Source organism: Amblyomma maculatum, chromosome 2 (genome assembly GCF_055883805.1).
Source record: "Amblyomma maculatum isolate TAMU_Amacu chromosome 2, ASM5588380v1, whole genome shotgun sequence".
NCBI lineage: Eukaryota > Metazoa > Arthropoda > Arachnida > Ixodida > Ixodidae > Amblyomma > Amblyomma maculatum.
In genome coordinates this window covers 136,847,355-136,872,821 of record NC_139345.1, presented here as the reverse complement: position 1 = coordinate 136,872,821, position 25,467 = coordinate 136,847,355, and the positions used below count along the sequence as shown (strand labels likewise).

General features: G+C 45.1%; 1 protein-coding gene across 3 annotated transcripts in view; it reads right to left on the bottom strand.

The window, feature by feature from the left end:
- Positions 1-1,338: 1,338 nt before the first annotated feature.
- LOC146200003 (secernin-2) overlaps positions 1,339-25,467 on the bottom strand; it is a 71,559-nt gene continuing 47,430 nt past the window's right edge. Inside the window, exons 4-9 of one of the 3 annotated variants that reach the window (XR_014705147.1) lie at positions 13,806-14,005; positions 12,536-12,739; positions 10,902-10,999; positions 6,392-6,553; positions 5,096-5,417; positions 1,339-3,417 (exon numbers count right to left, since the gene is read on the bottom strand). Coding sequence is in view for 2 of the 3 variants with exons in the window: in XM_084595315.1 (XP_084451441.1) it covers positions 5,175-5,417; positions 6,392-6,553; positions 10,902-10,999; positions 12,536-12,739; positions 13,806-14,005 (907 nt within the window). In the remaining variant the exon portion in view is untranslated. Of the gene's footprint in view, positions 5,418-6,391; positions 6,554-8,347; positions 8,446-10,901; positions 11,000-12,535; positions 12,740-13,805; positions 14,006-25,467 lie in introns of all 3 variants that reach the window. The other 2 variants (XM_084595315.1, XM_084595316.1) reach the window with 2 other exon arrangements.

Sequence of the window (25,467 nt, the reverse complement as noted above, 5' to 3'; positions counted from 1 at the left end):
CGCCTCGCAGCGGAGAGGTAGGTTTCCTTTCTCTCACTCCCACTCCCGCGCAAGCGTTCCCGTGCTGGCCTCTCTCATCCTCCTTTCCACCTCTCCTCTGGGCGCGCATGCGCAGCTCCGTAGAGGCATTGGCGCTGGCGCGATCGCTGATCGGGCGGCAGTTCGGTCGGTGCCCTGTGTTTATAAGTTTTCGCCGATTTTCGGGGTGCTTCTCGAGGATATCAACGTTCCAGCGCACGTTCAGCTTTTGATCAGGTGCGTGTGCATCACTTGCAACTTCGGGCTGACGTTTATACTTTGTCAGTGTATGATGTGGCTTTGCGTTGCAGAATGCCGTTGCCTGCACGCCAACAAAGGAATTTGAATCGCGCGGTGTGATATAACGCAGCGTCGAGTTTTAAAGTTGTCGGCACGATTTCTTGAAAGCATTGATGAAACTTTTTAGCGTTAATCTGTTTTCGAATATCGTGCGCACTGTGTTTAAGTGGCAGAACCTGTGGTGAGGCGAAAGGCGGAATGTTGGTTCAGCAGCTACCTCGGCGTAATGGCGGCGCCTCTCCTAACTGCCTCCGCATGAATACGCGCGCAATCGCGGTTGCCGGTATATGTGTGGACCGATTTTTTGAAGTCATGGTGGTGTCGCGTTCTTGAAATCGCTTATTTTTCAAGCTGTAACGCAATTTTTTATTTCTTTCAGGTGCCTTAGCATTCGAGAGACTACATCATCGGGCCGAAATCCGCAATCTTGGAATCGAGGGCTACCTGCATGCAGTCAATGTTTGGATTATGTGCCAGTATGCGTTGCCGCTGTCATTGTGGATTAAAATGTGTATACATGCACCTGCTGCGTAACTCATCCCTAGAAAATGGAACATAGCTGCCCTCTCCTTTCAGGTGTCCGGAGAAGTAAAACACCCGCAGCTACTCTATGAGACCAATATTCCATAGGGCCTACAAAACCAATTGGAAGCCTACTGGTTTTGTAGGTCTATCAGATTATTGACAGCTATGGGTGTACTAGCATTACAGACCTATCAGTTTATCAGATGCCATAGGACCGATAAAACCATAGCCTATACGACCAGTAAACAATTGACCTATAAAACCAATACTCCAGTAGACCTGTAAAACCAATCGGCTAGGATACCCATAAGACCAATACTCTGGCAGACCTATAAAACCAATATCAATAATCTGATAGGCTATTAGTTTTCTATCGGATTTTTTTGCTAGGGATGCTGAATACACTTCAAAATGAGCAAGGCTGCCCCTGAAACCACAGTATATATTTCGTAAACTACATTGGCTGTGTAAATATAATCATAGCGTATACACGTATAGAAATAAAAACTCGAGCATTTATTCTTTATTGAAGCAGATTTCTTTTTTGTTCGTTTGACAGAAGCAATGGCGCAGATGTATCAAGCAAATCAAAGCGTGAATTCAGCCAACTAAGCCTCACCATATTTGAGGCAGTCCAAGCATGATTGCAAGCAAATGCCACCACAACGCAGTTTAACATTGTCAAGATATGATGAACACCCTTGATTTCACATATACAATTCGTTAAGTGTAAAGAAGATAACACAATCTAGAAATAGTAATGACTGGTATAAAAAGTAACCTTCATCCTAAACACAATAGGAACTTGACTTAGGAGTAAACTCGAACGTGTAAGCCACAAATATTCCAGCACTGCCCTCTTACCAAATGTACGTCTTGCCATAACTGCCTTGCACAAGGCACGGTGACCGAAAATGCGATGTTGCACTTAGCCCAGTTTAGCTAATGCAGTTTGAGTGACATGACAATTGGCAACCCTCCAGCTTTTATATTTCAGCTTCACCCAAAATATATACGAATAAAGTCAGAATTGTTAACTGCTCCCAGGATGACCCCATGCTACATCTGAATCCAGATAAGTGCATTGCAATGCCAGTAAACAAATTCCCTGCTATAACAGCTCGTCAGCAAAAACAGGTTCCGTAGTGCTAGTTAAAGATAAGCACACTGTTTACTGCACAACTGGCAAAAGAGAAGCACCCTTACGCAGTCAACAACAACGTGATGAAAAGATGAGTCTGGTTCTGTGCAGTGTTAGGATGGCTTTAGCTTTTACAGCCACAGGCTGCTTACTCTACAGCTTAAGAAGCTTTAGGAGTTGCATGTGCTCCCAGTGACATCAGCGCAACTGATGTAGCAAAGCTGTAACCCTCACGTTGCACAACTGAGAATTAAAAGAAAAGTTCGTCTTTCCTCTACCTCGGCAGCTGGAAAATTTGTGGCCAAAAAGAAAAACGCAACAGACTAGCAATAAAAAGTGGGCCGGGGAGGCGAAAGGGGAGTCCTGAAAATATTCAGACTTGGAATTCATATGATCACCACTTATATCCCATGAGCCTCTCCACACACAATATACGCATATGCAGCGTGAAAAATCCTCTTCACTCTACCCTGAAAGCACGAAAAACAAATAAAAATAACAAACGCTAACAGGAAGAACACAACAAAGTTAAATATGAGGTGTGCATGCAAACACGTGTTCACTTCCCGAGAAAATAATGGTTACTTTGAACAATAAACAAATACCGTGCAATTAAATTTTGCTTAATTAAGAGTTAGCCACAAAATATCATGAGCAAAATTTCAGCTACCTACTTCTCACGTGATTTACTGCTGGTACGCTGATCCCGACGATTTTTCACAAGGTGGCAACACAGCGAGACCACTTGAAAAACAATATGTCACAAAAATTTATAATAAACAATATTACTACCCAGTGCTGCTTAGAGTGAACACTGAGAAGATTAAGTCATCTAGACACTCTGCACTAGTCATGGTACGGTGAGCATAGCTATTAAATCAGAAAAAAGACAGAACATGTGTACGGCGTTGACTGAAGCTGTCACCTAGTGCCAACAAGATAATGCAAAAACAAGTGAACACAAAGGAATGCTTGACATGGTGCATTCAAGATACAGATGCACAAAAACAATGAATCTGCCTCTTGTCTACGTCTGAGTATAAAACACAGAGCTAAGAAACCTTCTGAAACTAACGTTGAAAATTTACCCATGCTCCCCTTCACAACCGGCGATCCTGCAAACTGTCTCTAGTCTCATGATATAAACACACCTCCATTCGCCTAAACATTCAGTCGATTCAAATGATTGCTGATGAAAAAAAAAAACAAAAAGGATGCTGAAAATATCTGATGTAAAATTTAATTCTTTGTTACATTCTCAATTCAGTTTACTACCTCATTTGGCTCTCTGAAGAGGGAAAGCATGCTAAAGTAAGTTTTGAGCCAAGATAGTTCTAAAACATCGTTGAATCATCTTTACCTTTACAAATATGTTGCTCAGCAGTCAGAGATGGCTAGAGAGGGCTACTTCGGAATAACCTCCTTTCAGGTATCTGCAAAAGCAGAACAACAACCCTCAAGACGTCCGCACATTGGCACTCCAAATATATAGGGTGGATTTCATGTCAAAATTGCTACCAAACGTTCTCTCTTTCACAACCACAATTCAAGCATGACTCTGTCCTCCAAGACATCCTTACAACACTCGGACCGTTATGGTCGTGTCATTCGCCTTCAGGCACAGAACTCTCAAGCCCAAGCACACATGACAAGCCATCACTTAACAGCCCGTGAAGGGCTAGTAGAAGTTTTTCCTCTCATAAAGATGAAAACATAAAAATGTTACGTCAGTAACTTGTATATGAGCTACACAACTCAATTAGAGCAAGGTACAACTCTGCAAAAGGATATCCGAGAGAGCGCGCAAAAATAAACAGGCTGCTGTGTGAAACCTGCACATCCAATGAAACCACCACTAATGTTTATTACTGAAAATTCAGCCCTCTTATTGTTTACCACCCATTTTTATGTGCCCTCAATACGATATTTAAGAACTACAAGACACTAGCTTTCATCTAGTCTGTTCCACAGACTGATATCAAAGCTGCATGCCAAAGTAAAGCAGCAATAAGCATTGCACAGGCATTTCAGCAGGTACGGTGCATTAAATAACTGCAAAAACATTCATAATTTTCCTTCAAAATCTATTTAGGCAATATAAAGGACACGTGGCGATTTCACGGTCATAATTTGACAACTCTCCTTGGCTAGCCTGTGAATTGCACGGGCCTCTAAAAGGTCCAGGATAACAATTTCAACCCATGCAGCATTAAAAAACACACCGAGTAATGAAATCTAGTGGAGCGGGCTGCTCCTATCTAAGTTCATGTTTGCATGCGCTTTCCATATCTCTCCATTCAGATTATCAACAATGTAAACAAAATAAAAAAAGTTGCCACTTTGAAGTACACATATGCAGTGGCTCAAACTGCAACCAATGTCTAATGTTCACAATATAAATCCTCGATCACAAGGCTGGTACACTGAAATCGACAGCGTGTATCACAGAGCACAGAAGCGAGAATTGCCAGTATGAGGACCCCATTTCCAAAACGAAACAACTTCGCTACATAGCGGCATCGTAAGACATAAATCACTGTCACTCCCATGTCAAATCATGACCAAACCACTTAAAAATATAACGCATAAAACAAGACACCTGGGTGAAAAATAAAAAAGGTGCCATTTGATTACTGAAGTGGCAATTAAAGCACAACTATACGCTAGACGCATAACCATAAGCTAAAATTTTGTCGCTGCAGCTAGCAGGAGCAAGCCATTGAGGCGGCAAGACGACAACATGTCGCCGCTTTCGTTAACTTGCACAAATAAACGATGGCGGCCCCAGAGAGAGCTCCTTGAGGCCAACAAATAAGGCAGTGTCAGTTCTAGCCTTCATTAAGCCTGAGCTGACAAGCAACAGCAAAGACTCCACAACTCCGTCAAAAAGCTCACCGGAAGAGTAAGCAGAGGAAGTCCCACAGACGCATACGCTGGTCAGTGACCAAAATACACTGGCAGTGCAGCAGTGTAAAAAAAGAGCAGCAACAAAATGCACCTGCACTGACAGATGACCTGTCGTGACCCACTGACAAGCCTGCAAGACACGAGCGCCAGCAGCAGCGGTGCTCGTACACAAGCCCATGTGATGCACGCTCATAAGAAGCTTACATGATGCACACAAGGTGGTTATGCTGGCTCACATGAAGCTCATACGAACAACCCCCCGTGTAGCACACAGGCAGCCGTTCTACTTGTAGAACTTGATCTCGGTCTCAACAACGTCCTTGAAGAGCTCCTGCAACTCCTGGACGTTGCTGGGGCCGTCCAGGTAGCTGTCCACCTCGCGGATGCACTTTGCCTCCAGCTCGGTGAGGAGGGCGTGTAGCTCTTTGCCCGCCGTGCTGCCCGCCTGGATAGATCGCAGGGCCTGCTCGTGGTGCCGGTACAGCGTGTGGCGCCGGTCGACGGTGAATGCAAAGCGCGGCTTGGCCTGCGCGTCAGAGATAGCAGCGGAAGGCTCTTCAGTTGCAGTGAAGTGAACCACACATCGCCAACCCAGGTAGTGCAGAACATCTGCCCGATGATGACATTGGGTTGGCGATGTACTGGTCCTATGATGGCCAGACTTCGTTATCACATTGCCAATATCGGGCCAGTGATTTGTGCTGTGTGGGGAAGGAGAGAACCTCACAAAATTAAACTTTTGTGAAGCTTGTTGTGAAACTTTCTGAAGGCCGTCTTGTTCACTATTTGGTAACAACCCGGTTTAATTAAAGAAAATTCCAGTGGTCTGCAGTGCAATGTGTATCATGTGTCAGAAAGAATACAGCAATGGTGGCAGATACATTGCAGCTACTTGTAAGTTCCTTTATCAACATTAATGATTGTATGCCAGCAGCCGTAGTGTTTTAGACCTACCACAAACACCTGGTGCCACAACAGATGCATATTCTTTAAAGACTGTTCAAGTCCGAGCTAATCCTTTAAAGTTTAAACTGTAGCTCTGAGACACAGACAGTACAGCTGCGAGGAATGCAAAATCTAGAGAACTGGAATGGTAAAAATTATACTTTCCGGCAACTCACTGCATTTTGATTCTGTGGTAGTAAAGCTTCAGACACTACAAAAACAAGATATTCTAGAGCAACTAGTATTGGTATGGCAGGAGCGTGGGGGGGGGGGGGGGGGGGGGGGGTAAAATCGCAAAGCAACTTAGCTTTTCTCCTGAGGTCTCTGGATTAACTAAGATTACCTGCAATTCTTTAAAATGCAGGCCCATCGTCCAATACACGGGCATCTTTTCAATTTTGCCTCCCCCGAAACGTGGCCAGTTTCAAAGCCGGCACTCCAGCTAGACATTCGAGTGCCTAACCGCACAGCCACCACCTTTTCCAACACTGTTCAGCAGAATTTCGTCATGCTTACATTTCATGCTTGAGAAAAGTTCCAGAAAATGCGGTATACCTTTGCCGGGTCGTGCTCGAAGACAGGCGACACAATATGGCGCGAAGGGAGCACCTGGTCGCAGAAGATGAATGGCTTAAACACCGAGCGTGCTGGGTCAGGGGTGCCTGTAAACCAGTGGCAGCACAGCCTCTGGCTCGAGGAAGGCGTGAGCACTGAGACCTGTGACAAGTGAAACATTCCCATTTGACAAATGTGAACATCCCAATGTCCCGTGTACTAGACTCGTTATCCTTATCCATTTTGAAAAAACCACATGCCAGCCTGACTTATTATTACAGATGGCAAAGAGATGATTATAAGCTAGTCTCTGATGATTAGGAAGAGCACGGCACAGAAGTGAGTTTTCCAACCCGCCAAGCCCACTTTCTACCTGTACACAAGGGTGCATGCATGACAATTTGCATGCCTTCAGATTACCACAGTACCGAAATTGTAATGGAGCATTTATCGTATGAATAAAAATCTTTCACATACAATTAACAGTCCCGTGAGCTTTGCACTGCAAAACATGCAAAATGATACAATAAAGGCGATAGAAGTTCTGTGAAATGGTTCTCAAAGGTTACTACTTCAATTGGAATGACGAGAGTTGCTTCACTCTGCCGTGAAGTTTCTGTTATATACCTGGCACTCAGTACACCAGAGATGGTGGACGGGACTGCTCTTTCGCATGCACTTCAAACCTCTCAGAAACCTCTCTGAAACCAGTGTCTAACTGCTTCCGGCATACTTTTTTGAATATATCAACGGGCTAGTTTTTTAACACCCTCCCACACTCTAGTGGACTAGCAGGCCAAGCTTCTCAGACTACTGTTGGCCTGGGCCATCTGTAGCAGTTATGCGACATGTCGGCAAGCAGTGGCAAATTATTTCTGAGAAGTTCCAGAGGCTACATCCTAATTTTTACTTTGTGCTTGCATGACATATGTGATTTGTTACCATAGCAATTTAACCTGTCATTGATTAACAATCTCAAGAAGTTGCTATTAAATTTTCGCAATCAGTGTACACCAAGCATCATTTGGCCTACACACCGTTTACAACACTGCTCTTTATATACCTGTGTATACCACCCCCCAAAGCATTTACGCAATGGGTCTTTTCCTTCCCCTTTTGGCCCTCATCCAACTCAATAAGGACCACCAAATTCCCCGACTCCCAGGTATCCAAAATGTGCTGATGGCTCCTGTGACAGGCTGGAATTGGAATTTCTCATATCAACCTCCCTCAATATACTCCAAACACCCTGCTCCCACTGAATATGCATCTTTACCCCATCCCCTGAAACATGCCCCTTACTCTACATGAGGGCCACTGACAGGTCCGTTCTTCGAGCCAACCTGCCCCTCCTTGCTCACATCATTGGAGCCGCCAAACATTGCATCTATGAGCCCCACCCCCTTTTTATGGAACAATACTTTTATCTGCTGAATCTCTCCGGACATTTCCTTTCCCCAACCCAATCACCCTACACTTCCAATCCCTCACCATCTACTTTGCTTGACGGGCTATGGTCACCACAACTGGCTCACCAACTAGCCCTGGTGTGAGTGGCCAAAGGCTTGCTAAGCGTCTGACTTGTTGCCACATGGCATTTTGCTCTCTTTCTCTTCGACGATAAGCTACTTTGTTTTCAAGAAGGCTGCAATGCTCTCTGCGGAGTTAAGTGCAGAGCAGGTTGCCAAAATCTTGGCTTGCAAAGTTGCCATGTTGAGACGCCAACTACTATAGACCACATGCATTTAACTCGCACAAACAACACCAAAAGTCTGCGTAGAAAAGGAACCTCAAGAAAAGAACATCAGCCACGACCACCTTTAGACATGATGGGGACGGATTCACGCATGCCCTTGTTGGACTGCACATGCACAACCACTTAGTTATCGATTAAAGGAGTCAAGCTCGACAGGATTGCCACAGCATAGGAGGACGTGTGGGAACACCACCGTTTACCTGACTGGCAGCAGTGGGCCGCTTGTGGTCAGTGCCCCGACAGATTCCACTATCCTGATCCCTCAGCACTGCTGTCATTGAGCTCACGTCAAAGTCACCTGCCAACACAGAGAGTGACAGGTGAAGGCTACAAGAACAACAGAAACCGAGAAACTGAAACCTCCCCCTCTGACCTCCTCTTGCCTGACAGGGTAATTACGTGCTTGCTCTTTGTTACACCTTGTACAATAGAGTGAATAAAGAGATTTTTCCACTATTTTCGGCCACACTACAACGAGGCATCAAGTCAATCTTCTTAGTACATTCTTGAGGTCACGCAAACTCCGATCCTAACACTGGAGGAATTATTACAGCAGCTAGGAAGCAAGGTTAGCATGAATTCATTCCAACAAATGAAACGCGATAGACAAGGGTGAGAACTGAAATAGCTCCTTTAATGATATATAACAAATGGCGTGAATACAGACTTATGAGTGGAGATTTTGCCAAGAATTTGAGATTTTTGAAGTTTTGCTGCACCACATGCTCAACACTGACAGGTGCAATCATTAGGGCTACATTTTTCACTTCTTACTACAGTGGTTGCCTGCATCAAGAGCATGCATATACAGCTCAACTTTGGCTGAACCATCTGCGCAATACCATGCCTTTTGATGTACTTATCCAAATTATGCCCGGAGGCCACAAGGAAAGGATACCACACAGGAATATGCCACATGTCAACACCTAATGATTGTATTCAGTGAAATACTGGACAAAAAGAAGTAATCTCCTGAGATCTATTAAAATCTGAAAGCTAACTGAGAGTGGACAAATCTTCTGCACATTCGATGGTGTCGGTTATGAAATTTGCAAAACAAAAGGCAAACAGCTGGAGGGGCACGTGCAATCCACAACCAAATAAGGGAAGACTAATAAATGAACAGAAAAAAACAACAACCAGGTCTCTTCAAATCGTGTCCAAACAATGTATCTCAAAGAACAATGAAGATAAGAAGCAAAGACCACTGCTTTCCTTGCCATGCAATGTATCCAGTGAAGGGGACAAAGAACAAGGTTCATGCAAGAGACCCAAGCAGGAAAGTTATCAATGCAGCACGCTAAAAAAAAAAAGATATATCTTCCACTTACTTTTGAAAACAAAGCAATGAACTACCTGTTGCAAATCTGAAGCAAAGCTTTTACTTTGCACGAACATAATATTCACTATGCCGCTTCACTGCGCTATACAAAAAGTTTGAAATGAACCAAAAATTTCCAAAAGGTGACACTGCAACGCAGCTATTATACTTATGGATGCTTTAGAGAGGAAGCAATGCAGCCTTTTTTTTTTTTTCTTCATGGTTGGATTTAACAACCATGGGCAACTGGACAGCTTTTAATTTTATGCTACCCAAGAAGCCGCATTTGACTACGCAGTATGTGCCAGATCTATCATGAAGTCATGACTGAAGAGAGTAAAAACATTTAGAGGAACACTTGAGCTCCGCCTTTAAAGGCATGATGTGACAGCGAAGGCTACCAGCCCACATACAAAACTCCGCTTGAACCAAGTCATATGAACGCGCCTGCGTGGCCTAAGGGTAACGTGAATGCAAGGAGCCTGGCAGGCTGATTTTGACATCAGCCAGCTATACTGACTGCCAGCACCATGCCCGTGATTTTTCACTGCCAATGGCGACACCGAATTTTCTGGTGAACGAGGCCTTTAACGCTATCATGTTAATAAGTAAAGGCAAAGACACAACATTTAACCTGAACTACTACCAAAACTAAATGCATGATGTTACCAATACAATAAGGTAGCTGGACTTGAATGCTACATCTCTTGTGGACTGAGGCAATTATAATGAGGTAAATTAAGGTGGTAGGAGCAGGTAACGAATTTAAAGATGACGCAGGTAATGCCTCACATTCAGAACCACAGCAGATGGCACACTAGTTATAATTCAAACAAACCGTGCATTAAAGTGCATAACTGTTTGTCTTTTTCTGCATTTCTAAAAACATTCTCTTAACTCTAGCTGCTGACATTTTTGTTCGATTATCGCGGGTTTTGAGGCATTTTCATGGCTTAGGGTTTCTAATCCAGCAGCCGTGAGGAGGGGGAAACTGTACAGTTGGTAAAAGCCGTCGTTTCTGGCCATAAAGTGACCTGAAGCCTGCCACTGCTCTGTGGGCATTTCTAGCTGTCTAGCATCACAAAGAGCAGCAAAAACAAGTTTTCGACAGCTGATTTCAGGAATTTTGTTTCATTTCATGGTCCTATTCTGATAACCAGACCGGTAAAATGGGGTTAATCATTTCTGGACACATTGTGTAGAACGCACCAGGTATCTTTCATACCCTGAAGATATCTTCACAAGTATACATGCATGCCTAAGAACTGATAAAAGGCCAGATGATCAGCAGAGTGGCTGAATGGATGGCGCACACAAGTGCTCATACAGCCAAGCAGCCTAGTGAAAAGCACTGTTGGTTCTATTAAGCGTCTTATAAGACTTTTAGGAAGTAAGGCCTTCAGGGTGTGGGGGAGGGAGGGGAGGGGGTATACCTGGCTTCCTGTGGACACAAAGGCACCCGAGGACATGCAAATCCCGCTAGGCTTGTCTGTGAGCACCCTCATCATATACCGTTCGCCAATGCCTTCCTCTACGAGTGCAGGAAAACAGAAAAAGAAGGATGCAGAAATAAGAGAGAAAAAAAACTTGCCAACTGACTGTGTACACACTACAAAAATGTCTACAGGGGCACAGAAAATGGCTATGCAAAGCAATTAACTGCAGAAAGAAAATGGTAAATCAACAGGTTGGCTGAGGTCAGTAAGTGAGGACACGTGGCACTGTGCAGCAGCATCTGCGCAAACAAAGAAAATAAAAAGGCACAAAAGTTTAGCACATTCTTCCATATGATAACCGAGCCTTTTACGCATGCTCTAACGTAGACACACTGCTGATTACGTTCAGTACACTATATATTTTTCTGTTTCCTGAGTTAACAATGAGGCTATTTTATCCCCACAACATTTGGGTAGACTGTTATGCTGCAGTTATACCACATTTACCACTGCCCGTTTGGTAGAAATGACAATCGGTACTTTGAAAAAAATTTAAGAGGCCACATTGTAACACTCAATTCAGTGACACTTTCGTAGAAATCTATGATTTAAAAAAAATTAAAATGACACTATTCAGAAGCACTACAAGAGGGTAGGTTGAGATCATGCAAAGTTAAATCTCTAAGCAAGAAAGACAGTTCCTTAATGCCACTAGCCCCCAACAGTACAATTCTCAGAACGCATTGACAACACAGAGACAGCAGCAACAGCTGAATCAGATCAATGGCTAAAAATAAAATTAGATCAATAGCTAAAAGCACCTCCATACATATTGATGCCATTTATAACAAGGAATTATTTAAGCCTTAGCATTCCCACAAGCGCCACAATATGGCTACAAAAGTAAAGCGCCACAGCTTCATGTTCATTGGAGGCCACCAAACAATAACACTGCATCTACCATCTATGTGGCTTCCAAAATCGAGTTCTTTCGTGCAGTGCAGAAGTGATATCTATGAGATAAATTGAGGCAGAAAAAAACTCACTGCATCGGGCTTTATAGCCATGACAAATCTCTGTGCTGGAAGCACTGCTGCAAATCATTACTCACCATGAGAAATGAAGTGGCACCCAGTGCTGCATGGATCACCTGTTTTCCCTTTGTCATGCTCAATTGCTGCAACAAAGCTATTACAAGCTGGTACAATCTTCTTTTAAAATGCCAATTAGCAGTATATGTTTTCTTCAAATAGGCGATAGCTGGACCACTGAAGCACATATGGGATGACTGAGAGCTTTGTATACTCTATCACAATAATGGGCACTTCTCGATTTGTGCAGAGTACTGCTCTTTCCCATTGTTCGACCTTGTTTTCAGCAGCTGATATGGGAGCCTCGAAACATCTTGATTGGCGTGCAAGAATGTCTTGGCAGCTCATAAAATACTCCTTCCTGGTGCCTTACAAAAATTTAAGAGCGGCCCACAGGTTGGCCAAGAGCGCATAGATAAAAGATCAAAGAAGTATTGCCACTGTGAAACGTGTGAAGAGATGAGCCGTTTGCAATTTACAGCAAAAGAAGTGACCAAGACATAAAAGAGAACACAGACAAATATTGTTAAAAAGGCCCACCTTTAGCAGACAGTTTTTCAAGAAGTTGCTTTCCACAGGTGTAGCGGTGGTCTACATCTCCGTCGCTGAACGCCAGCCTGAAGTTCAGCTCTCCCCGACTATCGTCCCAAAAGCCCAGCTTCTTGGCTTCCTCTTTTAGCCCCTGGCTACACAAGTCAATCTTTGTCTCAATGGAGAGGCAGTTGGAGATGTTTCTGCACCCACCTGGGAGAGAGCACAAGGTGGAATGGTATAGCCAAGGAATCTGTATGACAATCCTTGCAATACACAAGCACTGTTGTCACTGTCTTTACTAGGCAACAGTCACTTAAGGCATCCATACAGCTTTTCTTTCATTAAAGGGACAGAACACTGGCCAAAATATGACATGATATTGTGGTGGAGATGAAAAGATCTTGCCTCATATAGTACAGATCGAGCACTGCAATATCAAAGAAAAGAAGCTTTGCAATTTTAATTTGCAATTAAAAATCGCATAAAAACAACCGAGGCGCTATCCAGCGGAGAAACCCTAGTACTTTCAGTGTAGCCCCCCACGCGACATGTCAGCAAAATATGGCTGATTTTCGTAACTGCACATTGTTCTTTTTTCTTCTAGGAGTGCTTGCCATAACTTATCATATTTTGCTCTCTCTCCAGTGTGTCCTTAAATAAAAACCACCCCTGCTTTCACACAGCGAGAGCTATGCTTTCAGGTCTTGCCGCTAGATGGCACCACAGTGTTTGCAATTTCGTGAATGAAGCAATGACAGTGCCCATTAAAACTTTTGTCGACAAGGGCGTGCGTTATTGTGCCGTAACAGCATTGAGTGTGAAACTGAAAAGGATGTTACTGTGCACAAAAAATGTCTGATTACTGTCTGACGAGTGAAAGTTATATTCGTTTTCGGTACGTCTTTTTGTCAACCACCAGTTGCCATCGCGGTCGCTGCTCATGGTTTCCAGCATCGAACTACATAAAAATGGGCGCACGCATTGATCGAAAAATTTCCGGTAAAAATTTTCTACAGCGTTTTTAAGAAAACCGTTATGGAATCGAACATTTTAGACATGAATCTTTCCACTGTGGCGAAAAAAAATTGAGACCTAAATTCTAGTGTTCTGTCCCTTTAAAGCTTGGCTTCTCAGGCAGACTATCGCAAAACAGTGCGGCCAAGGCTCCCAGCCTTCCAACTAGATAAATGCGGCTGATTTGAGACAGTAACAGATTCACGTGGAACGGGGATGAGCAGTTTAGAGCTGCTACAGCTCAGCTTTGTTTTCCACTCACTCTTGATGTTCTCGGCGGCCCAGAGCTTGCCTGCTGTCTCGAGCACCCACGCCTCAGTCCGGTCGGCGATGAGAAAGCTGTTGTGGTAGGTGAACGAGGGGTCTGTGTCCGAGCAGGGTCCGCCCTGGCCATGTTTCTCCAGCAGAGAGACAATGACGTCTAAGGCTTCACGGGCACTCCTGCCTCGCTCCAGTCCAAGCCTGAAGATAAAAAGAGAGAGAGAAAAGAGGAGCTCTTCGCTGATGCCGAACACAGCTCTATCAGAAATAAACTCCTTGTTGCAACAATAAAAAAAAGGAAGAATCAAATTAACCCAAAAAGCTCCCCATATACTTCCCTCACCAAGCACACATTATACAATGGTCATTCAAAATGGGACCAAACATGAGCAATATTCTGTATGCCATTCAAGTTCAAATTTACAGCAATTATATAAGTATTATACAAAAGTGAAACCTAGCTATACACCATGTTTATTAAATCTTTGTGCGCTGAAAAAATGCAATCGTAATTTCCAGCTGTTTAACAAAAATTTCTTACTTGTGAACAGAATAGAAAAGACTGGCCCCTTTGAAATCCACTAATGGGGATGCGAAATATTACACGTGGCGAGTTCATAACAATCGAAGCCTTGAACAAAATAAACTAACTAACAATAAAGCACTACAAACAAATAGCGTAGCAAGGTCGTTGTGAGGAAATGTAAAGGCAGCACAGTGGCTTGACGAGTGAAGGCATTCATTTCATGAGTAGCATCCAACGCCTCTTCAAAAGCTCGTGGGAACGTCTTCAGCAGTAGCGGACGGTGGCGATACCCTATAGTCATTGCTTGACAGAGCAGACCGCTTCATCTGAATAGATGTGAGTGGCTCTGATGGATTTTACGTTTGCCACATTTAGAGTGCCAGATGTTAGTGAGACGTAAGGCGCAATCTCGCTGTTGTTCTGGAGACACGAAGTAGAGTGAAGTCAGGACCATGTGACCAAGTGCATGCCGCAAGAGCTGTGAGCGAAGTGTGACTCATGGTTTCACCATCTATCAGTCGTCTCCAATCACAGCACAGCTAGAAGATGTTGGCGGCCACCCATGCCCAATCTAGAAGAATTTTGCAGATGCGAGCACAGGTGCGATCTGTTCGACAGCCCGGAAATGCGTATGTAATGTTACGGTCCCTGGAAAACTATTGTGATGCAATGCAGTAAAGCAATGATGGCATGGCTGTGCATCTGTTGCAGCATCACATGGTTGTCATGATGCTATACATAAACTACAGTGCTCGTGTTCAGCACTGCACCATTCCAGAGACGGGTGTCTCATCCATTCATTGCAGCTTTGTGCAAATGTTGCTGAAAACACTGGCGTGGCAATGTAGAAATGTCAAGTGTAAAAAGACTGAAATAAGCATTTATCGCTACGCTCCGGAACTTTTACATGTATTGAAATTTGGTACAAACGTTAAGAACTGAAAGTTTACAAATTTAGGTTTCCACCGAGTCTCCTTTTTCACCAAGCTTCCTCCAGACTCTGTGCACCTATCGCACTCAGTTTTAGGTGGGAAAAAAAAAGCGCCACATTTTGCGGCAAGCAGCAGGGCTTTAGAAACGAATTTGTTTTCCTTCGTTTAAGAAAGTGTGTGCATGCACCTGCGTGTGTGCATACAAGCATACACAATGCTCTGCGCTGCAATATGCACACAACAGTACATACTGCATCGACGCAGAGGACAAGAATATGCCTATAATAGCACATAGCAACCACATATGATAACTCTACATAGCCCATTTCATGAAATTTCCAGAATACCTCACCACACCCATAGTCACTGTTGACAATCCGCATTACCGCACACATATATTTTACTGTGCGGCCAGCAAGTCATTCCTTGCTCTGGGCGAACCTCACTTGTTCCCTTTTCCGATCCTTTGCTGACCTACAGCGGAAGGTCAGCAAAGGACAGCGGAAGGAAGTGACGTGGAGGCAGCTCCAATCGGAAAAGGCCGGTCTCGAAGGTCGCGCTCTCCCTTGAGACCGGCCGTGCCCTGAGCTCCAACCCAAAGCCGAATGGCTATTATCTAACCCACTACAATGGGAGGCTGCGGTGACCAGCTCCGAACCTGTGGTACAACTGCGGGCGGTGAGCTGGGCTTTGGAAGTCGCCGAAAGAGACGGTCTGACGGCCACATCACGGAGCCAACGAAAAGAAGCCAATTGACCGTCTCACAAATTTTTTTTTTTTTCTCTCTCTTTTTCCGGAAATAAAGTTTTCACTACCGCCACCTCAGGGCCACGTTTTTCTCTCCCCGTGAATACGAAGGTTGACTTCACCTCCTTGCGTATCCGCTGAGCACTAAATTGTTGCTCCCCAAAAATGAAGCTCCTTCAGTTCCTTCCTTCCACAGCGGCCCTGCCCGGCTGCAAGGAGGAGGCGAGCTGTGACGCCCGGTGGCTGAGCGCTTTGTCTCCAGAGGCTGACGAGAACGATGCGTTAGAAATTCGCAGACTAACCAACTAAGGAACAAACAAAAGCGCCCATGGAAAAACAAAAAGCACTAAATGTACACGGAAAACTTATCTAGCGAGCTAAAACGCAAGCTGGAAAACTCGCATATCCGTCCCCCCCCCTTCCCCGCACACACACTCCATATGGCTCGTCCACTCTGGAATCGTCACTCTCTCGTCCACACCGCCACTGCGCCCATGGTCTCAAAACACATCAAGGCGCGCGCACGCGTCCTTTCCAAGAAACGCTGAAGGGTCGCCGGGCCGCTCCGCCGAGAGATCGGACACCGCGGCGAACGAGCACAGCGCCCGACTTCCGAACAAACTGACCCCTCCCTTTGGTCATAAAACAGAGGGGGAGGTCCTCGTAGAGACATCAGCGCAAAGGGCGCTCGCTAACGAGGGGCCACAGCTACGGGAACAAACAAACGAAAAAGGCGCTCGCCTGCAGATGCTTCCTACACAGTAGGTAGCGGCGCGTTCTCCGCTGCACTTTCTCCATTTTATTTTGGCTGTGGCTAAAGGTACGTCCGACGGACCCGATCAATGGTCTTAAAGGTACGTCCGACGGACCCGGTGCGTTTTTCTTCGGGATACGACGGACGGATCCGGGAAATATTTTTCAGAGGTACGGCGGACGGACCCGATCGGTAGGGTTCTTCCGACGGACCCAACGCATTTTTCTCCGATATGGGCCTTGGGATCCGTCGGGAAAGCCGGACGGATCCGAGATATCCCCAGATGTGGTTGTAACAACAACATGGTAGCCACATGTAGCCAAATCGAAGTTGGTATGAGGTGTACGTGCGAGGTGCAGGAAGTATGTACTACTACTGCATGCGTGAAATGTGAAATTACAAAGAATAGTACAGTGGCAAGAATAGTGCCTAGAATGGGTGATATACTACGTGATGGCATAATGATAGGTTTACGTGAGTTGGACCACGGCACGGTCGCAAGCGCATGTAATCGCGGTGTTGACGGCCAGCCCACGGCCCGCACGCCCGCTCATTTGATCCTCGTTATCATGTGCATTAACGTCTACGACGGTCGTTATGTAGTTATGTAGTTTTGATTCTTCAAAGTTTCGTCACTTCCATCTGTGATGAGATGCGTCACGTAACGCATCGCTTTCTTGGTGCTGCAAGTTCTACGTAGTAGCTGAAAAAGCTGTGTGCCGCCGGCATGTCTCTAGCCCAAGCATCGCGTCATTCGTGTTTGTTGGAGGTGTGGTTTGTGCTTACCTTGAGATGCTGTGATGTACGGATTACGTCCTACTAGAGTGCTGTGTGAGACTACGAAGAGTGCTGTGATGAGTGCGCCGATGTCCGGACGGACATCAGTGTGTCCGTTTATGATCGGCGATGTTGCACGTGCATGTCAGTGTTTATTAGGTGCGGTGGTAATTTATTTACACGCGCTGTGCAACGATCAGACGAAAATAAGTCATCGACAATTTGTTAGCCTGCACTACAGAGCTCAAAACTCGGAAAATGGGAATGCACATGATGCAGTTCTCGCATGTTGGAGCTAGTGGACCGAAAAATATGTGCCCAGCCCACACCGCCGGGATGCGCATTACTACAGGTGAAATGGTTCAGGTTTCTGTAAAATAGCTGCCTGACGCAGCACCTTCCTAAATGTTCAGGCTTTGTACTATTGTTGAAGGCCACTTTATTATTAATAAAGGAACGAATATGCTTTATGTGTTAATGACTAGTGCTTTTTCAACATATGTTCTTTTTTTTTTTTCGTTTTTCCTTAGTTTTCTTTGTTTTTCATGCTAGAAAAACACAAATAGTACACTTTTAAACTTGTCAGTCCAAAGCTGAACATGAATATCTGCCATGCATGTGACAGCTTTAATGCTAGAAAGGTTGACGTGTATAGCATGTACGTAGACGCTGCGACATCTTAGTGGCACGTTCGGCTACTTGCCCCAAGGTCGTGATGTTAATGCCAGTGATGGCAGTCGCACTTTGGTGCAGGTGAAATGCAAATGCTTCTGTTTCCTGCAAGATGTCAACGCAAAGTACAAAGCCCGGGCAGTTAAATTAGTCTGGAGCTCTCCACTACGGTATTTTTCATAGCTACATATGTCACTTTAGGATGTGAAACCCTACTTGCCATAGGTAGGCTGCATTGTTTTTTAGATTTTGTAACCTCTCATCTATGTTTTGCAACATTTGGCTAATTTTAGTTCTCAAACAGTTGTTAAAGATGAAACCGAAGCAGTTCTTGGCATGGGTTCCTGCTTGGATTAATTTGCTAATTGCAGTTCTTTGAAACTTGCATCAATGCTGGACAGTTCAAATAGCAGGCAGTTGAATTACAGAAATGATGTGGATCATGCATAACAGTTCGGACAAATGGAAAGTAACGGTCCCCTCCTTGCATGCATAGGTGCCCTTAGACAAATACATACCCGGGTGTGTGATTGTGACGCATATCAAGGGTCAACAGAAGGCCATGTAGAGCCAGTGTGATATTCTTCATGAAGGCTAAAGTAGAATTGTACAACAGCTGCTGTACCATGCAGAAAAAAATTGATCGTTTAGTGTATGATTAACTGACCATGAATAGCATCTTACTCAGAGTATGATGTGATATATATCTGGTTTAGCATCCCAAAATAACTACGGCTATGAGGAAAACGATAGTTGAGGTCTCCGGTATGATTTCGACCACCTGGGGTTCTTTTACATGCACTGACACCGCACGGTGCATGACGGCTTATTGTTTCGCCTCTATTGAAATGCTCCTGCTCTGGCTGGAACCAAATCTGCATCTTTCGGTTCAGCAGCCAAGCACTCTAACTACTGAGCCAGCACAACGGGGCCAAGTATCAAAATGCATGCCATTACATTTCCTTCTAGCCTGTGGTTTTCTTCACAGAACTAATGTATACAAGGAAAAGTAAATAGCAAGAAAACACTAGTTTTATTGCACATTATATTCACATTTCAGCAAACATTCTCTAGGAAAAAAATTCTCATAATGTTTGCATGGAAACCATGAACATCTTACAAAAACAAAACAATGCACTTACTCCACTCCAATTATTAATGGGCAAGGTTGCATCTATGCTACTACACTGCACTTATCACAAAACCACAAGCCCCATCTGCTTTGGCCAATCACTTGATGAAACTAACGGAGACAGATGTCGCACACCACAGACTGGTCGTCTCACAACATATCTCTGCATATGTTGCATTTCAATTTCATGCCTTTCCACTTAGCTTCAAGTGTTCCCAGCATTACTAGTCACCCATCTTTTCTGAAATTCCTTTTTACGCTGTTGGGATCAGCATCCTTGTTAACGATGGTCTCTGGAATTTTCGATGCTATCATTTTCACATCTTCCTCATCTGGAAGAATGAGGGAAATGACAAGCTTTGAGCAGAAAAAAAAATTAGGGAGACTCCTAATCTCCACCTGTAAGGGTATGGTGTGCCAGCGTTAATGGTTCTTGTCTGCAGATCCCACTGTGGATTCCCGTTAATTTACATGCCCTTTGCTACAAACATAATTACTAATTCCTTAATTCATGTCTCTGTTATCTCAGATATACTCATTAGCATACGGTCGTAGGCTGCCCTGTTAGGTGATAGACAACCTGGCATAGACCTCTGTAAGCCTCAACCTTTCTTAATTGGAGCTGAAACGTCCCAGAACATATTTCAAATATAACTTTGTAAGCTTGACTTAACAGCTCCTGCCATGTCGTGTGGCCTCGTGACATTTGGCTCGTGGCACTTTTGGCTTGTGCACAGGGGTCATCTGTTAAATACCGGTTAACATGCATGAAAAATACATTTTCACACAAACTGGTGGCAAATGGTCAAGTGGTGCACTGCAGATTCTGAAATGTATACCTATATACATGCAAGGATCGCATCATCACATAACATGATCAAGAGTTCTATCAGTACCTGTAGTTACATAGCATTTCAATGCCCATTAAAGGACCACCTCAGACAATGGTTGTTGTTACCACAAGACCTGTTCTAACAGCGTACTGACACCATTCCACTGAGCGATGGACATGTATATGCATACCCTAGATAGCTCATGATTGTGGATCTCATTTATTTCTATTACTTCCAAGGAGTTCCTGTCGTCAGAAACCCTACACTTTATGAAATCGGGACAGTTGTCTTGAAAGGTGATGAAAAGAAATAACCAGGTTACCTTGATGCAATGCTAAATTACAGAGGGTGAATATGCTGCATGAAGATACCAAGACGCTTGTACAAAGAAAAGTGAGAGTGAAATGGCAGGATTTTTGAAACATTGAAATAAACTACAAACTATACCTGTCAAACCTGTCATTAAGGAATGGAAATCATGCAGTAATCAAAAACACAACATGGAGGCCATTTTAGGTCATCTTCACAAAACACATACCCACACCTCATACACAGCTTCATACTTATGAAAGAGGACAAACCAATATGCAAGGAATGTGAAGATGAACTAACAATAAACCATATTTTACACGTGCGTCAGAGTCGAGAAAATAAGAGGAAACATTTTGTACAATTTTGCAACAGATCCCTTTCCATCCCAGCATGATCCTAGGCCAACTAGCCCGACAACACGCTCTTCTGAACTGTAATCCTAGGAGAGACGTGCAAATTTCCTGCATTTTTGGTTTCTTAAAATTTTCCTAAACAAGCTACATCCTAAAGAACATTTTAGTCATTACACACAAATAAATACATTAAACCTTGTTCTTGGTGCATGGCAGCATTAGTCGCTTATGCACCATAAAAATCAACACAATGCTGTAATGTATACCTTGGTTAGCTATGTTATATGAGACAAGCTTTCGGTCTGGTGTGGTCCTTATTCACGTGAAAGCGCTGTCATGAGGGTCTATGTCCCAGCGATCGGAAAGTGACCTATTCCAATAATTTTACAAACTGAAGGCGATTCTACAGATTTCTAAAGACTGGAGTGCTCAACTGTTTTATCAACGTCCGCCTGCTTCGACAGCCTGGAGTGAAACTGTTGAAGAGAATACATTTTTGAACATTTAACGCGTTTCTGGAGGCGTTGCTTTCAATTACGGGGCCCACAAAAAGCAGCTGTATGACAAACGCCGCCTAGGTAGGCTTTCTAGCAAGACAGCAGTGTAGCGTGGAAAATCGCTCCGCCGGTCCATCGCTGGCGCCGCAGACTTGACAGGCGAACTGTTCAAACTTACAGCTACTGACCACACCTGAAACACTGAATTGCGCATGATCAAGGCAGAATTTCTCTAACACTGAGCACTGGTAGCTATCGATTTCGCGCCCAATACTGTGAAACTCTGTCCTCTCTTCGATCATTGATACGTCCACGGTTGAACATTTATGCGCCTCGGGGTAGGCCAGCCGTTGGAACATGGATGCGTGGTTGTAGCAATGATCACTTGCATGGCGCACTCTGCAAAATTCCAAGAGCCAGCAGCTTCTGCAACGAAATGTGCAGCGCACATTTTCTACCGCGTACCCAAGTCCGGCGATGCATGCATATCGATCCCGATCGTTTCAAAGCTGCGCGGCCGTTCAGTCGGGTCATGCTAACCTCGAGCATGCGGGTGTTTAAACTACATGTACGCAAAATTCAACGACAAGAAAAAGATGCAGGCTAAGCACTTTAGTCTAGTCTTCCCCTAAATACCAAAGAACATTGCTGTTCACAGGGAATTCGGATCATTCGCGCTTCCGGCTTTCCGGTTGTGCACTCTTGCGGTGCGGTGCAGTAGGTCTTCGCCTCGACGAGTCTATGTGCAGTGCAGCTCGCCGCAGTAGCAGCGCAGGCCTCTAGTAGATTCGGCATGTCTTCTGCCACGGCTCTGAGGTAGAATTTAAACGAAGAATTTAGCTAGAAACATCCTGTTTCCTCGGTCTGCATGTGAGGAACGAGCATAATGCCATTTCACATACATACTTTGAACAGCCGAATGTTCTGCACGGCGAGGTGTGTATATGTTGTGCCGGCGCTAGATCTTCGGAGGTCGATGCAGGACCTAAGACAGCGTAAATGCTAGGAGTAACTCGCTTACATTACGGGCAGATCGAGGTAATAGTTTAGTGCGAAGCGAAAGCTGCTCGTGAATGTGCGTATCTCGATGCCAGCTGGTGGAGCTGGTGCAGTTACGTAGCATCGCCTGCAGCTAGTGCGTGACAGCGATGCTTGCCGTACACAACCCTAAGCGAAGACCGTGATCTATGTTAGAACGGATGCACTCTTCGTAGCACCTCATCGAGAGTCGCGGCTAGCTGATATCATAGAGGATAAGATTCATTCACGCGTAGCAAGCGGAATGTGGCCGCGTTCGACGTGCATATAACCATGAGCCTGTATATCGACGTCCGCCGTATCTTTACGAGAATCGAATGGATACGTCGGACGTACCTTTAGACACTTCGTTTTATTTTCCCTTCATGGGAAGCGATGACGTATGTATGCATCGTGCGCGCGCCGCTCCTGTACACTACACCACTACAAATGCCCTGCACGGTCCACGGCAGACAGCACTGCAGCACTGCCGAAGAATGGAAAATATTCGCCCCTCCATGAACAGAAAGAATATTGTCGAATGGCTACATGCACCTAGCGCCGGATAAAGGACAGGGCTTTAAATTTCTCACAGCAGCAAAAAACACACTAACAGCAACGCGCAATAAACTCGCTCACGCGATGCCATGCATTAATGATCCATCCCCTTAGTTAGCTCATGCAAAGTTCGCTCAATACAATGCAACAAACTAATTTGGAAGACTTAGTTTATGTTCAGCTCTATATTCTCCCTCCATTCTGGTGCCAACAGGAGCTAGAAGTCCGCAGAGGAAGTGGAAACGAGGCCGTGGCACGTTTGGGAGCCCAGCTTTCACAGTGTCCGCTCTTTGTTAAAAAAATAATAATAATAATAATAAATAAACAAAAAAAAAATAAAAAGGCGATCATCAACCTGCTGAAATTTTATAACCTGCTATCATGTGCAGTTTAAATTCAGCGTGCTTTTCATTTGAGTGTATTTTCCCTTTTTTACGTAATAAAAAGATGTAGGCCAAAATATCGCCACATAGCTGCAACTACCCTGGCACCGTGCGGCCTCTCGCCAGTCTCATCTTGCCGCGTCGCTCAAACCCTCGGCCCCTCTGCTCCCTCCCCGGATCCTCCTCTCCCGCCGCCTTTACATTCGCCGCAACACTCACTCCTGGAAAACCACTCGCTGGCCTAGCTGGGGCATAGCCTCCTTTATGCTGGGGCAACACGCTGGGGATGACAGCCGGAGGATCGGATGTCCCTCGGGACCATGCTCGGGAGCACGCTTTTGAAGAATAGTTTGGTGCGCCCGACCACGGCCGGTCTCGATGGAGAGGGTGCTTCTGTGCTCTCCCTCGAGACCGGCCGTGGCCCGGTCGCGTTGCCCGGCCGTGCTGCTGAGACGCGGCATTCTATGGCCCGAAAGAGGACACACACACTACCTTCACCTGCATTAACATCCTTTCTCAACCCGCAAAGAAATTGGGCAACTAATAGGCATCAGCACTACTAGGACCCCCGTGCACGTCCAGTGGGCCGCGCTCGTAGATGCAGTTGTTCAACGCATAATTCTTATTTAAGTTGTCCTGTGGTCTATATTTCCCTGTCTACGATAGCTTGCATAAGCACCTGTACAATGCAGAGATTAATCAACGGGAATGGAGCGTTTAACTGTGCATTTACTATGTCTTGCGCAAATTAGTTTCGCGAACTTAACTTGGCAAACTTTTTTTTTTTTTTGCTTGCTTCCATTATTCTTTTCCTCCCTCTCAGCTCGCTCCTTTTTTATTTTTTTCCACACCCTTTCCTTCCACGTTTATGCCGCTACTTTCATTCTCCCCTTCGGCGCTTGCCTTTGTCCGTCCCCCAGCCTGACGTTTTTTTGTTTTTTTTTTTCCCCTCGCCATCCGTCGCTTTTCGCCGTGCTGTAACGAAGTTTTCCATTCTCATAGCCGTGTCGCCGTATCAGCACAACCGCATGCGAAAGCATTGCGTGGACACAGTGATCAGTGTGAAGCTGCCATCCTTTCCTTTATCGTCAAGAAAAGTGGTGGTGGTGGTGGTGAAAAACTTTATATTTGGGAGCCTTAAGTGATTTCATCCTAATGACGGGTCGGCTCTTGGCTGCGTGTTGTGGCCGGAAGCTGGTGCTTGCCAGCGACATCTAAATATCTAAAGCCCAGTCCGTCAGCCGCTTTTGAACGGCCGAGTCAGAGCTCAGCCTCCTATCGCTCGAGGTCGGAGAGTTGCCAAGTGGCTGGAGGGTGGAATTCCGAGCATTTGATCATGATGTGTTCAAAATCAGCTTTAGGTGCGTAATCTCACCAGAAAAACAGCTAAAGCTCTCCAAAGCGGTCTGCGTAATATAAGTGCCTGCAGCATTTACAGGCCCCGGTAATCGTGATCTCGAGTTTTCAGGCTTGTCGCTTTTTTTTTTTTTTAGGCCTTTTTCTCTTCTTCGACTCCAGCTTCATTCATTCCTATTCTTCTCCCACACTCGTTCCATCCGCTTCGGCCTCTCGATTCCCAGCCAAGGAGGTTATATAGAACTATATAACCTCCTTGGCAGCGACACGCTGTTGAAAGTTGGTTGAGTTGGCACGGCTGGAAACGCTGATTGGCGCAAATATGTGACGGCATAACAGACGTCACAAACAACGTCGTGTGTCACGTGATATTTTTATGACTTCATACCCGCTTGTAGGTGCACGTATTTGGATAGGCCCATCCTGCGCGCGGTGTGGACACCGCAGAAACGGAACCGCGGAAGTCTCCGCTTTCGGCGAAAAAACTATTGAGGATCGTAGACGCGGTTAGACCTGTTCGTCGGCCGGCCGGACAGATTTTCAGGCGACAACTGTACGCCACGCAGCTAAAGTTTGTGGTGATTGACCGCGCTTCTGTGCATTTCGTATTTGCAACTATATTCTTTGCAAAACATTTCCTTGCAAAATAGCTTTTGCGGCGCGACGTCTTGCAGGCGGTGCATGCAGGCGCGCGGGCTCTCGCGGCCGCAAGTCCCGATATAATTGTCTTTTTCTTCCAAGTGCTAAACGGTCGATTATAAACTGTTTTATCCATGAACGTGCGCGCGGTGACCGCTTAAATTGGCTAAAATGG